The following is a 15673-nucleotide window of genomic DNA, read 5'->3' as shown; positions in this document are numbered from 1 at the left end:
TGGAGTGGAGAAAGCATTGGGCCAGGTGTGAGGAGGTTGGGCTCAAGAACTGGCTCTGCTGCCTGGCAGGGCAGGGCTTTGGGCAAGTCCTTTCCGTGCCCCCAGTTTTGTTTTCTTCCTTTGCAAATGAGCCTCGTTACAAATCTGCACTGAGCGATGGTGTAGACATAACCATCTCTTGGTCCCACAGGCAGACGTATATAAGGAGGGTAGATTTGCTGGATTCCGTGGTGGACTTGTGTAGCATCTGGCTTCCTTTTATGTAATGGTGTTGACTTACTTGAGAATTGCTTCAGGGTTTAAAAGAAGCTATCTCCATCCTCTACTAGAAAAGAGGAAAATCTAGATGACTATGTGGAGTCTATTAGTTTGTTTTTATGCCTCTAATAGACAGATAGCGATCCAAGCACCTTCGTCCACAAAGTGTTATGGATGTGCTTGCAAAACTACTTACTCTAATATTAATGTCACTCTTGTATCTTTACAGGGAAACTTTATGGTGGTGTTCCTTTTATAGAAGAGAGACACAGACATCGGTACGAGGTACGGCTTTCATGCTGAATTACTGGGGAATATAGATGCTTAGTGTGAGGAACCCAGTGATTATAAGCTGAACCTCTGGGAAAGGTGTCCGGCCTGGTGGTATTCACAGGCTCAGAAAGGGCCAAATTTCCCGCAGTCTCCCACTTCCGGAGGAGGTGGGGAGACTCTCATCTTTTTGGCTTTCCAAAGGCAAAAATCTTTACGTACCTGCACACAGGGCCTATCAATGTCCTTTGTTACTCTTAACTGCCATTTTCTAGATCATGATAAGGTCATCATTTCTTATCCTTAGCCCCTACCCTTTATTTTGCCAGGTTTGGGGAAAAGAGGGCTTAAATCTTCTGAGATGGAACCAGGTGCCTTTTGGGTTGGGGGTGCATCCCTGGGTATCACAAGGCAGATTCCTGGTTTGAGAACCTCTTTGGAAATTTACATGGAGCTTGAGGCTTAGTGTCACATGACTAAAATGAGTTAATTGTTGAGGTTGCCACATGAAAGCATAGGTTTCCAGAAATGTAGATCGTATATGTCAGGATTAATGAGTGTGTCAATTATGATGCATTTGACTGTGAAGAACAGAAATCCCTGCTTGTTATCACTCAAACCAGCCTAAACATTAAGGAAATTTGTTGTCTCAGGCACCAGGTAGTCCAGAGGCTGGGCAGGCTCCAGGCATGGTACAACCAGGGCTCCTTTTGGTCTCTGTAGTTATCTCAGCCCTACCCTTGTTTGTGTGTCTGCTTTGTCCTTTAGCTGGTCTCCCTCACAGTTCCCATGTGGCTGCCAGCAGCATCTGGGGCAACAGGTATCTCTCCCAAATAGGGAAATCAACTTAGATTACCTGCCCACCTGTGAATTAGTAGACATTTTTCAGGGCAATGCTGAACATCAGTGGGCTTAAACCTGGGTTCCTGAAATGTTCATCTTTCAAGAGGGATGGGTTTATTATGTTTGGCTTAGACCAGCCAGAACCAGTTTCTGGCATGGAACAGATGGAGTTTCCTGGTTCATATAGGGGTGGAGCGGATATCAGGACAAGCCTAGGGCTCTGTTTTGAAGGAGAACTCATGGGAATCAATGCTGAATAGGTAATGAACAGTGTCACTGTGACCAAGGAACATAATTTGCTAGGTGTAGGCCATTTTCGGTCTTATTTCCATTGGGAATGGCCCCAACTGGTGGGATAAAAATTATTGAGCTGCTTTGCCTCAGTGGTAATGACAAGGTGCAAGAACTACTATGTACAGAACAGTGTGGCCATTCATGCATTCATACCTATTTTGCATCTGGTATGCATTGGAGATGGAAAGGGAAAAGACAGACATGGTCTCCTTTCTTGTTAGGGAGCTTATATTCTAATGGAGAGGACAAAAAATAAAATAACATAATAATTACAGATTAAATAATGTATTGGATAAGTGACTTATATCTAAAATATGTGAAGAGCTCTTATAACTCAATAACAAATAATGGCAAATGATATAGATATTTCTTCAAAGAAGATATACGCATAACTAATAAGCACCTGAAAAGATGCCCAACAATCATTTGTCATCAGGGAAATACGTATTGAAACCACAAAGAGATACCACTTCACGCACACTAAGCTGGCTATAATCGAACACAGATAATAATAACAAGTGATGGAGAGGATGTGGGGTAACTGGAACCTTCATGCACTGCTGGTTGGAACGGAATGTATCACAGCCCCTTTGGAAAACCATATGGAAGTTTCTCAAAAGGTTAGACATAAGAATTGCCATGTGACCCAGAAGTTCCACTCCTAGATATATACCCAAGAGAAACAAAAATGTATGTCCACACAAAAACTTGTACCCGATTATGGATAGCATCAATATCCATAATGGCCAAAAGATCAGAAACAACAACTGGTGAATAGATAAGCAACATGTGGCCTATTCATACAATGGAGTATTATTCAGCCATAGAAGGAAATGAAGTACTGATTTAAGCTACAACATAGATAAACCTTGAAAACATCATGCTGCGTGAAAGAAGCCAGACACAAAAGCCCACATATTGCATGATTCTATTAATATAAAATGACCAGCATAGACAGATCTATAGATGTGGGATATAGATTAGTGATTGCCAAGAGATCAGGTCAGGGTGATGGCGGGGGGAGGGGGGAGGTTGAAGGAGGAGGTTAAAGGATAGAGGGTTTGTTTTTCAGTTGATTGTGGTAATGGTTGCACACATCTGAATATATGAAAAATCATTTGTGTATTTTAAATGGATGAATCGTATGGTATGTGAATTATGTCTTAAAGCTGTTGAGGAAGGAAACATCATTACAGATTATGAGAACTGGTATAATTAAAATGTAGAATAAAAGCTCTGAGGTTAAGATTGCAAAGAATAGGTGAGACCTCACCTTAATTTTAGACAGGGAAGCAATATCACTGAAGGAGAGGCTGAAAAGGAAGCCTTAAGTTTGGGACAGGGCTAAGATGAGATGAGGGCCAGAAGGGGCCACAAGCCAGGTTGTCAAGTTGCCAACTACTATGATATTTTAGTAGAAAACTTGCTGCAATCTTCACTTTAGAGCTTTTAAAAGCACTGGGGTTAGTCACAGGTGAAATAAGATAGTTTTAATCCTCAAGCAAATTTGTGGTTTGGGGAGAGATAGGTAAGTACACATAACTCAAGGGAAGAAGCAAACATGGAAATGGCTATAAATAACTAGTCTCAAAGTTCCCAAGTCAGAATATCTGGGTCAGAGGTCTACTTTTTGAATCTCATCTTTGGGTAATAGAAGGTGGGCCTCCCAGATTTAGGTGCTGTGGTTACATTTCATATCTCAGGTTCATCGTAAGTTTAAAATTGACTTTGAGCATTGAATATTGACATTAACTACTGGTTAGAGGATCACTGAAACAGGAAACCCACCCAACTGATGAAGGACCAGGTATGGGAGCTGGTATTGTTCTGTGGCCCCCAAACACTTAATTTCTTGTTTTGCAGGTAAACCCTAACATGATCAACGAATTTGGGGAGAATGACTTAAAATTTGTAGGTCAGGATATTGATGGACAAAGGATGGAAATCATTGAACTGGCAAGTAAGTGGGCTCTTCGTTTTTGAAAAGCTTCCTGGTAACCTGCCTTTTGGTTGACAACAGACTAATTTGAGACCCAGTTTGTTTGCATTCTTTCTTTTCTTCTCTCCTTTGAAATAAATATGTAATTACAAAGTACATGAAAAAAACAGACTGCTGGCCAGGCATGGTGGCTTATGCCTTTAATTTCAACATTTTGGGAGGCCGAGGTAGGCAGATCACCTGAGGTTAGGAGTTCAAGCCCAGGCTGGCCAACATGGTGAAACCCCATCTCTACTAAAAATATAAAAATTAGCCAGGTACGGTGGTGTGCACCTGTAGTCCCAGCTACTCAGGAGGTTGATGGAGGAGAATCGCTTGAATCCAGGAGGCAGAGGTTACAGTGAGCAGAGATCGTGTCACTGCACTTCAGCCTGTGCAACAGTGAGACTTGGTCTCAAAAAAACAGACTGCTTATAATCCTAATCATTTTGGGGCCTATTAGTCTGACTCCACCATAAAATGATGTATTATTCCAAGCCTACCGGTTCTACAAGCAGTATGCTTCCTTACCAACTCCTCCCTTTCTGAGGCCACTCGTTTGTGCCAGCCTCTAGGTTAGGTGATCTGGGAAAGGCAGAGTGGCACTGTTGAATGTTACCCTGCCTGCTCTCCTCCTTTATGGAAGAATAGCCAAGTGCCACCTCATTGTTGGTGATTAATGCTGATACCTGTTACGTGAGGGACCTGATTTATCTCCTGCCTTTCTCCACTGTGCTGGGTGGTCAAGCATGGGTGAGTTGTTTAACTTCTGAACACTACTCACTGTCCCCAGAGTTCTTTTTAAGACCAAATAGAACAGAAATAAAGGCATCGGAAGAACACCAAAATTGTTGTTAGTAAATAGGCTGGAACACCCATGAGCACGTAGGCACAAACTCCACATTTATTACTGATGAGACAGAAGGCAGTGTTCTTCTCAATCATCTTTGCAAGGACATGGTAAGCTCATGGTCACAGCTGGTCTCAGCTCTTTGTCTTGATGTTCTAGCCCAGGGGCTGGCAAACCACTGCCTGTGCACCGTGTTCAGCCTGCTGTTTGCAGCCAGCCTATGAGCTGAAAATGATTCTTTACATTTTTTAATTGTTAAAAAATTATTAAAAAGAATACTGCCTATGACATGTGCAAATTATGTGCCATTCAAATTTGTGTCCATAAATAAAGTTTTAGTGGAACACAGTTTAGGGGTTGACAGGTGTTATCTGTGACCTTCTTCTTACCCATCATAAGGGTCATGACCAACAGCCCTATAACAAGACAGGTTGACAAGAGGAAAGCATAACAAATGTATTTAATCAAAGTTTTATGCGACATGTGAGTTTTCAGGAATGAAGACCCAAAGACCTAGGGAAGACTTCATTTTTATGCTTAGGTTCGCTGAACAGTGAACAGCCATGTAGCAATGTGATGGGGCAAAAGGGCATAGTCTAATGGTAATAGACTGATGGGAAACTCAGAAAGGCCTGTCTGCTCAGATTCTTCTTGGCCTCTCTGGGTAGCATCCCATTCCCCCAGGTCTAGAGCAGGACTCATCTGGAATGAGAGTTTTATGACCTACTTTCCGTAAAGGTAGGTAGGTCAGAGAATTTCTTTGTGGCCGACTTTCACACGGAAAGGCGGGAGAACATCAGAGTGACCTTCTTGCTTCAGAGGTCTTCCTAGTCGCCTTCTGTTCAAAGTACTTTAGGGTAGCGTTTTCTGAGCCCTGACAATAGCAACACTCATTCATTTATGTCTTGTCTATAGCTGCTTTTTGTTTTTATTGTCTTTGAGACAGGGTCTAGCTCTGTTACCCAGGCTGGAGTATAGTGACATGATCATGGCTCACTGCTGTCTTGACCTCTTGGGCACAAACAATCCTCCCATGTCAACCTCCCAAGTAGCTGGGGCTGCAGGTGTATATCACCCTGCCTGGCTAATTTTTTTTTTTTTTTTTGAGATGAAGTCTCACTCTGTTGCCCAAGTTGGAGTTCAGTGGCACAATCTCAGCTCACTGCAACCTCCACCTTCTGGATTCAAGCAAATTTCCTGCCTCAGTCTCCCAACTAATTTTTGTGCTTTTTTAGTGGAGATGGGTGTTTCACTGTGTTGGCCAGGCTGGTCTTGAACCCCTGACCTCGTGATCCTCCCACCTCAGCCTCCCAAATTGCTGGGGTTACAGGAGTGAGCCATCACGCCTGGCCAATTTTTAAATTTTTTGTAGAGGCAGGGTTTTGCCATGTTGCTCAAGCTGGTCTCACCTGGGCTTAAGGCATCTTCCCTCCTTGGCCTCCCAAAATGCTGAGATTACAGGCATAATGTAATCTCATGAACAGCTGCATCTGGCATATGGCTGTTTTTTATGCTACCATGGCAGAGATGAATAGTTAAGAAAGAGACCTTATGGCTCACAAAGCCCGAAATATTTACCCTTTACAGAAACATTTGCTAACTCCTGGGCTAGACCCACACGCATACACTTCATTTAACTAACTTGAATTTAACATTTTCACATGCCTCCTTGACCTATTTGTCTATTTGGATGTTCTCTTGACACTTCCATCTCAACTTATTTAAAACTAAATTTACATGCTCTCCCGATTAGTTCATTCTCCTGACTGTTTCTGTTAAGATGTGATCAGTCTCACTGTCCAGGATTTCTCAGCCTTGCCACTGTTGGTGACATTTGGAGTGGGATAATACTTTGTTGTGGAGGCTGTCCTGTGCACTGTAGAGCAAGCTTGTTCAACCCACTGCCTGCGGGCTGCATGCAGCCCAACACAAATTCATAAACTTTCTTAAAACATTATGAGATTCTTTTGCAGTTTTTTTTTTTTTTTTTAGCTCATCAGGTATCATTAGTGTTAGTGTATTTTATGTGTGGCCCAGGACAATTCTTCCTCCAATGTGGCCAACGTTGTGACAACCCAGAATATCTCCAGACATCATCAGATGCCCCTGGCGGGCCAGGCACAGTGGCTAACACCTGTAATCCCAATGCTTTGGGAGGCCAAGGTGGGAAGATCACTTGAGACCAGGAGTTCCAGACCAGCCTGGGCAACGTGGTGAGACCCTGTCTCTACAAAAAAATTAAAAAACTAGCTGGGCATGGTGGCTCGTGCCTGTGGTCCCAGCTACTCGTGAGGCTGAGGTAGGAGGATCTCTTGAGCCATGATCATGCCACTGCACTCCAGCCTGGGTGACAGAGCAAGACCCTATCTCAAAAAAAAAAAAAAAAAGAGAGAGAGAGAGAGAGAATGAGAGAAAGAAAGAAAGTCCCTGAGGGGCACATTTGCCCCTCCTGGAGAATCATTCTCCTAGACTATCAGGCTAGAAATTTCACATATTAGCTCGTCTTCCCCTTCAGATCCCAACTTGTAGTGAATTGTCAAGTCCTGCAGATTCTGCCTCTGGAAGGAAAGCTGGTGTTTGGAATTGCATTGCTCCCCCTAAAACACTAGTCCCAGTGCATGCCACTCCAGCTCACACTTGTCCTCAATCTCCTTCCTGCTTCCAAGCCTCCCTTTCTCCTATACCGCCTAACGAGGACAGAACTCTGCAGTGTGTAGTGACACTAATTTGTTGGATAAACCACTCTCGTAAATTGAGTACAAATGTGTGCAGGATACTGTAAAAATGGTAGCATGATGTTCCAGAACCTACGCTTCCAGCCTATATGCTTTAGGCTCCAGATAAACTGGATTACCTACCGCATCTTCTAACCTCCCTCTTCTTTCTCCATTTTAGCTCATGCCACTATTCATCACTTCTTTTCTCTGTCTCTTTCCCTTTTTGTCTCTGATCTGTTCAAGTACTTCTAGAGTCCCGAGCAGAGGGGAGAATTGAAGTCTGAGAAGGCTCCTTTGAACAGAGTAGCATTTTACCTAGACTGGAAATAAGGAAATCAATGGACATTTAGTGTGAACTTACTAGATGCTTGTCAGTAGACCCCTTGCTAGGGACTTTGCATACCTTATGTGACTAACAAAGCAGGTGATGCTATTCCCACTTTACAGAGGAGACCGGAGTGCAAAGAGGTTAAATGACAGGCCCAGGGCCATCCAGCTAGCCTTCTGGGGCAAGAGCAAACCCAGGTGGTTACCTCCTTCTGCCACCACTGCTGTGGGATTTTATTGTTCTTCTTGTTTTCACATTCTACCTAAGGTGATGAATTCATGCCTAGAGTTTTGAATTAGAATAGGAAGTATGCATTTCCAGGAGTTTTTCTGATGGAAATGTCCATCATTTAGAATTAAAGTAGGGATCTTGCCATTGGTATTGAAGCCTCTTAAATCTTCCTAGCATGTGAGAAGGCGGAAAATTTCTTAAGCAAATTACTATTTGTTTACTTTGTTTAAGTACTTATTCACTTTTAATTCTCCTGGTTCTCATTATTATCATCAAATACTTAGAAGCTTCTTTCATCATAAGGATTTAGACTCCCATTGAGGCTTTCAAATTTCATGTGGATTGAAAAGGAAATGAGAGCTGCTGTAAAACCTTGCAGTTCGTAAAAGCTGACGGCAAGCAGTTATTAAGGAAAATTCCCCAGAAGATTTTGATCATAGGTGCCCCTTGGAAACATATCCCTGAATCTCCACTGTTCCTGAAGGGTTCTGAGAGGAACAACAACGCTCGAGATTAATATTATATAACGTCAGAATTTGGTTTAAAGCAATCAAAAGCATTATCTTAAAGACAATTTTATCTGGCTGATAGAACATCATCAAAATAAAAACTTTTTAGTTTTCCCTCATATTGGTGTAGAGGATTTTTTGGATAAAGTGATTAGAGCAATGATCCATTCATTCACATATTCTGTCCCTGGGTATTACATGATTATATTGCTTAGTCTGTACTGACACGAAAGCACAATTACTGCCTGCTTTTCTTTTTCAAAGATGTCCCTAGATGTTCTGCAGTAAGATTTATTGTCTCTTAAATTTAAAGCTACATTGCTTAATTTCTTCTCTAAGTGTGGATGATTTCTCTGCGTTTCTTGAGGGAATACATTCCTAGGAGAAGGTGGCATTCCCCTTATCAGGCTTTCTTGACTGTATGCTCCTCTAATTCAAGGAGGTTTCTTCTTAGATGTAGAGGATTTCTACGCTGGATTTTTCTGTGATCAGAGCTGTCCTATAGAACTCACTGCAATGTAAAAACCTGTCATTCGTTAAAAAAGAAAAAATTAAAAAAACTCACTACAATGATAGAACTAGTCGGCCCTATCCAATATGGTAGCCTCTAGCCATGTGACTTTGAACATGTTTCAAATGCTCAATTAATTTTAATGAATTTAAGTAGCTACATGTGGCTAGTGGTTACCATTTTCCATAATAGAGCTTTTTTAAAAAATATAATTTCAACTTTCATTTTGGATGAAGGAGTATATGTGCAGACTTTTTTTTTTTTTTTGAGACAGGGTCTCACTCAGTCACCCAGGCTGGAGTGCAGTGGCATGATCATGGCTCATGGCAACCTCCACCTCCTGGGCTGAAGTGATTCTCCCACCTCAGCCTCCCAAGTAACTGGGACAACAGGTGCACACCACCACGCCCAGCTAATTTTTGTATTTTTTGTACAGACAGGGTTTCACCATGTTAGCCCAGCTGGTCTTGAGCTCCCAGGATCAAGCAATCTGCCCACCTTGGCCTCCCAGAGAGCTGAGATTATAGGTGTGAGTTACTGTGCCTGGCCCACGTGCAGATTTGTTACGTGGGTATATTGTGTGATACTAAGGTTTGGGATATGGATCCCATCATCCAAGTACTGACCAGTGTACCCAACAGGTAGTTTTTCAACTCTTGCACTCCCCTCTCCTTCCCCACTCTGGTAGTTCCCAGTGTCTATTGTTCCTATCTTTATGAGTACCTGATGCTTAGCTCCCATTTGTAAGTGAGAACATGCAGTATTTGGTTTTCTGTTCCCATGTTAATTCACTTAGAATAATGGCCCCCAGCTGCATTCATGGTGCTCCAAAGGACATGGTTTCATTTTTATGGCTACATACTATTCCATGGTATATATGTACCACATTTTCTTTATCCAATCCACCATTGATGCGCATCTAGTTGATTCCATGATTTTGCTATTGTGAATACTGCTGCCATGAACATATAAGTGCATGTGTCTTTTTTGTAGAGTGATTTATTTTCCTTTGGGCATATACCCAGTAATGGGATTGCTGAGTTGAATGGTAATTCTGGTTTAAGTTCTTTGAGAAATCTCCAAGCTGCTTTCCACAGTGGCTGAAATAACTTACTGTTGAAATTCCCACCAACAGTAGGTTTTCTTTTCTCCACAGCCTTGCCAGCATCTGTTGTTTTTTGACTTTTTAGTAATAGCCATTCTAGCAGGGCTTTAAATGATTACCAGAAAGTAGACATTTGCATTCAATCATCATTTCCCTATTACTGTAGTGGTAGCTTTGGATCTTTGGTGGTAAGTGATAGGAATTTGTGATTTTGAATTCCATACTAGATTTTAGACAATTTGATAAAGTACCTCATTGAAAGCTTCGAAGTTATATTTACTTCCCCCTCTAAAACTTATTGTATTTTATTATCTTTAGTTTGAGTTATAGCCAGGGACAGGATATCTGAATGAATGGATCATTGCTCTGAATCACTTTGTCCAAAAAAATGCTCAGTTTTATGGTGCTATGATTAATACCCAACTTAAAGCTGTGACTAGAAAAGCAGTTGTCCCGGTTGTATTCCCAAGGATAGCTCAATGGGTTGACATTGTGCTGGTTTATCCCAGGGTAAAGGAGAAGACCTTGCAAGAAATGGCCTGAAGCCACGTAAAAGAAAGAAAGACCCAGGGTTGGCCTAAAGTCCAAGGGAAATCGAACCAACATAAATCTACAAAGTGCCTTCAAAAAGCAGGCAGATTTTGGGAAAGCAGAGTTCTTCTTGCCATTCAAAAATTTTTGCTTGATTTTGCTCACTCTGACACCTTCCACATGTTAAATTTCCAAGACATGTTTTACAATTTGAAATTCCACACAGGAATGGATGGATAGTATAAGTAACTGACTATAATGATAACAGGTGAAAGAATCATCTTACCGTTTAATGAGCTTTTATGTTCAAAGATAAGAAGACCTTTAAAGCAGTTCTCATGTTTGTCTGCTTTAATCACATCGTGATTGTTCTCATTTCAGATCATCCCTATTTTGTTGGTGTCCAGTTCCATCCTGAGTTTACTTCTAGGCCGATGAAGCCTTCCCCTCCATACCTGGGGCTCTTACTTGCGGCAACTGGGAACCTGAATGCCTACTTGCAGCAGGGTTGCAGACTGTCTCCCAGGTAACCAGCTTACTGATCTGAGCAATAAAACAAGATGCATAGTATTGGCATCTTAGGGTTTCTTACAAAAATCAATGCCATTATAGAATTTTTTTATGTGAAGAGTCAGTTTTTTTCTCTTAACCATAATTTTCTCCTCTTCATGAAAATAATTTGATAACACCTACAGTAGTAATGTGTCAGCCTTCCAAGTCATGACACTGGATATTATTTTAGAAATGTTTTTCATTTGATAAGTGAAAAGATCTTCTTTTGTTGATTCTTTGATTAATGTATATGAATATTTTATATGTCTATTGGCTCCTTGTTTTATGAATAGCTTGTTCCTATCTTTTCTTTATTTTGGTATTGTATTATTTTCCTTACTGATTGGTAAGCTCTTTATGTATAAAGGTCATTAATCCTTTGTTAGGCTGCAAATATTTTTCAAGGTGGTTTTGCCTTCCTTCCAAGTTGTTAATGGTAGTTTTTATTCTCCCTAAAGAGTTTAGTCCTTTTTTATGTTTTAAAAAAATGTATGTAGTCAAATATTTTACTTTTGTGGATTCTGCCTTTATTCTCATGCCTAACATCTTTCCTTATGCAATGATTATGTAAATAATAACCCCTGTGTTTTCCTCTAGCACTTTTATGGTTTCAATTTTATAGTTTATAATCTATATGGATTTTATTTTCAGTGGAATCTGTGAGGCTAGGATTTGGCCAATGAGTTGAGTAATTTGAGTTTGTTTCAGGGATTTCTGTTTTAATCTGTTGATGGCTTTATCTCTTACACCTGAACTTTTACCATCCTTTTCATTTTCATAGCGTTATTATAAATCAAGACCTTATCGATCCTACTTCCACCATTATTAAAATTTTTAATGTATTTTGCTATTCGTTCAGGCAAACTGTTATTTATTTATTATTTTCTTAGAGACAGGGTCTGGCTCTGTTACCCAGGCTGGAGTGCATTGGCACAATCATAGTTCACTGCAGCCTTGAACTCCTAGGCTCAAGCAATCCTCCTGCCTCAGTATCCCAGATAGCTAGGATTACAGGCACACACCACCATGCCTGGCTAATTTTTAAAATTTATTATTTTTGTAGAGACAAGGTCTCAGTATATTGTCCAGGCTGGTCTTGAATTCTTGACCTCAAGCAATCCTCCTTCCTTGGCTTCCGAAGTGCTGGGATTATAGGTATGAGCCACTGTGCCCAGCCTGTACAATGATTTTTAAAAATCAAGTTTGAATAAAAAATCCTTAGGGATTTTTTTAAAAGTGGAAATTTATTACATTTATTTATTTATTTAGAGACAGGGTCTTGCTCTATTGCCCAGACTGGAGTGCAGTAGAGCAATCTTGGCTCACTGAAACCTCCACCTCCTGTGTTCAAGAGATTCTCCTGCCTCAGCCTCCCAAGTAGCTGGGCCTACAGGTGTGTACCACCATGCCCAGCTAATTTTTGTGTTTTTAGTAGAGACAGGGTTTCACCATGTTGGCCAAGTTAGTCTTGAACTCCTGACCTCAAGTGATCTGCCTCTTTTGGCCTCCCAGTTGTGATTACAGGCGTGAGCCACCGTGCCTCTCTGAAATTTCATTACATTTAAATACTAGTTTGGGGAGAGTTTATTTTTATTTCTTTTCATCCAAGAATATCGTACCTAATAACTTTAAAAGCCAAAGTAACCAGCCAGCATATCATAGATTTGGTAGGGGTTATTGCCATAATAACCAGATATATGTTGTTTAGAAGACTACCACTGCCAACCCTCATTCTGGCAAACAACCCTTGCAGTGTGGCCATTGAGGGCTGCCAGGATTTGTGTATGGTGTGTATGTGTGTGCTTGTTACACAAGCCTACTTATTTGTGTCATTACCTGCTAGGAGAAGCTCACAGCTCTCTAGCACTTCCTTTCACTGTGTGTTCATATGGGAACAGCTTCACATATTTTGCACTTTGGGCATCTTACTGAATTAATGTTCACCCCTTTCAGTCGTGTACCAGTGCACTGACTTTCAAACTGTGCCGTCGGAGCTGGAGTCTGGGCTGCTGTGAGGAGCAGGCCGTGGAGACTCTGGGCTCTTTCCGTCTTCAGCTGAGCAGCTCCACTTTATCTGGCTCATGTGCCGTGGTTCTGCAAGAGATTCATCTGAAGAAGAGCTTCCTGTGTTCTGAGACTGCTTCCTGTGTTCTGTGGCTTATACCACAAATTGGACATCCTCGTGTGGTTCCATGTCAGATGTGCGCTGTGACCCTTTGTGGCCATTTTACAATTCCCATTATTTTAGATTCTCACACTGAAAGGAAGGTGATAGTGGGACAAGATAGATGGCTGGGAGAAATAATTCACTTGTAACTATCTAGCTGTTTGCAAATATCAACTAATATACAAATCCAGTCTGGCTCGTGTGGACTGCCCACCTTTGTGTTTTATGGGCTGCCAATTCCCACATGGGGGTGGTGGTGCCTGGGTAAAGCTTCTGGCAGGGCGCGGTGGCTCATGCCTGTAATCCCAGCACTTGGGAGGCCAAGGTGGGCGGGATCACCTGAGGTCAGGAGTTCGAGACCAGCCTGGCCAACATGGTGAAACCCTGTCTCTACTGAACATACAAAAATTAGCCAGACCTGGTGGCACATGCCTGTAGTCCCAGCTACTAGGGAGGCTGAGGCAGGAGGATGACTTGAACCTGGGAGGCAGAGGTTGCAGTGAGCTGAGATTGCACCACTGCACTCCATGAACTCCAGCTTGGGCGACAGAGCGAGACCTGTCTCAAAAAAAAAAAAAAGTTCCCGGTAGTTTATGAAAAAACCGACTGATTGCTAGTGACTTCTGAGCAAGATATAATATATCTCAGAGAGAAGGAAAGACCTTTTAACCGTATTCTGATGCTGGCATTGGAATTATAGCTGACTAGTAGGCTTCCATGGCACTGAGGGAATTCCTGTGTGTATCAACCACAAACGGAAGCATTCCTTAAGGCTAGCCAGCGTCTTATTTATCTTTGTCTCCCTGGCTCCCTTGCCCACAGGGTTGTTATTACCCATTAAAGTAATAAATGCAGGTCGGAGGGAAATCTACTCTTGACACATTTCAGTGAGTTTTCCAACTAAGGATGGTGACTATGAATTAATCCAGTGACAGATACCAGGATTCCAGAGGAACCTTGCACTTCAGCTCCTCTCTGCCCAGCTCCATGGGATTAGTGAACTTTGAAAAGCAAATGACTGCTCTGATGCCATGCTCTAACGTGAGCTGAGTTGGGACTGTGTTTCTGTCAAACAAGATCACTGCTTGTAATCAGCCCTAAACAAATGTGACAAGGGATACAAACACTAGAATAATGACTTCCTTTCCCAGAAGTTGGCTCTGATGATATTCAACTGTATGGCACGTGTACACCCAGTGTCTTTAAAGCATGAAGTGTAAAAATCCTTGGCTTTGAGTCAAGTGTACCTGAGCTGTAACCTCTGCATTCTGCCTAGTGGAGAACATTTATCTTTTAAGGCCTGGGAAGTTGCAATAAGAATATTATTTTGGAATTTATAGCTAGTGAGCTAAATTCTCAGCTACTTCATAATCTGCAAAATGGCAGCAGTTAGGAAGATCAATTCCACCTACTTTTAGACTTGTAATGGTCAGTTCAAGGGCATCATAGCTTCAGGACAGTATTTTTTAGGTTTTCATGAGCTATTCAAAAATACATGCAAAATCAAACTAAGAATCTTGTTTAGGGGGTCCCCTTAAGACCGCCCATACTTTGGTGATTTGCTGGAAGTAATCAGAATATAGCTGTACTTATAGCTAATATTTATTTATATATTTATTTAGAGATGGAGTTTTGCTCTTGTTGCCCAGGCTGGAGTGCAATGGCATAGTCTCGGCTCACTGCAACCTCCACCTCCTGGGTTCAAGTGATTCTTTTGTCTCAGCTTCCTGAGTAGCTGGGATTACAGGCATGTGCCACCACGCCCAGCTAATTTTTGTATTTTTGGTAGAGATGGGGTTTCACCATGTTGGCCAGGCTGGTCTTGAACTCCTTACCACTGGTGGTTCATGTGCCTCGGCCTTCCAAAGTGCTGAGATTATAGGCATGAGCCACCGTGCCTGGCCTTATAGCTAATATTTATTATGGTGGCAAAGTAAACATGCACAGCAAGATCAATAATGGGAAAGATAAGTGGAATTTGGAGAAATTCATTTGCGCATTTCCTATGCTCTCTCTTTCCTGTGATAAGTCATATAGAGGTCACCTTCCTTCCAGCAGTGAAAATGTAACTATGCATATGTGATGTTTCTGCCCAAAGGAGCCAGTTTGGGATTCAGAGTTTAGGGATATTTCTGGGGCTGGTCACATAGGCATTTTCTGCATAGCAACCACCAAAATTCCAGACTGCCAAAGGGAAAGCAGGTGTTCACCATAGATCACATTGTTTGTATGAACGGTGTAAGCCCAGCAAAAGGACTTTATCGTGTAGTAATGGTGCACACATTCCGGAAGCCATGTTCTCAGGCGCCAGCCAAGAACTAACCCTGAAAGCAGGGTCTTCTAAAGATAGCAGCCTCAGGCCTGCTGTTAACTCTTCTTTACACGAGCCTAACAAGCCATTTTGAGAATAAATAAATCCAGTGGAAAGTAGTGGTCCATTAAATACATCATTGCAATTCTTTGCTGATCTTTCTCCTGTGATGTCTAAACATAATTTGTCTTATGTATAAAAGGCAACCACAAATTTGC

General features: G+C 41.7%; 1 protein-coding gene across 32 annotated transcripts in view; it reads left to right on the top strand.

Moving 5' to 3' along the window:
• Window positions 1-15673, top strand: part of CTPS2 (CTP synthase 2) — a 229244-nt gene that overhangs the window by 86136 nt on the left and 127435 nt on the right. For 29 of the 32 annotated variants that reach the window (XR_013531371.1, XR_013531370.1, XM_078362207.1 and 26 more), the window contains 3 exons: window positions 488-543; window positions 3529-3625; window positions 10807-10951. Coding sequence is in view for 30 of the 32 variants with exons in the window: in XM_078362207.1 (XP_078218333.1) it covers window positions 488-543; window positions 3529-3625; window positions 10807-10951 (298 nt within the window). In the remaining 2 variants the exon portion in view is untranslated. Of the gene's footprint in view, window positions 1-487; window positions 544-3528; window positions 3626-10806; window positions 10952-12930; window positions 14006-15673 lie in introns of those variants that run through there. The other 3 variants (XM_078362218.1, XM_008989014.5, XM_078362219.1) reach the window with 1 other exon arrangement.

The sequence above is a fragment of the Callithrix jacchus genome, chromosome X (genome assembly GCF_049354715.1).
Source record: "Callithrix jacchus isolate 240 chromosome X, calJac240_pri, whole genome shotgun sequence".
In the NCBI taxonomy this organism is placed as follows: domain Eukaryota; kingdom Metazoa; phylum Chordata; class Mammalia; order Primates; family Cebidae; genus Callithrix; species Callithrix jacchus.
Note: the sequence above shows the minus strand (reverse complement) of the source record. Positions and strands in the feature narration are given on the sequence as shown.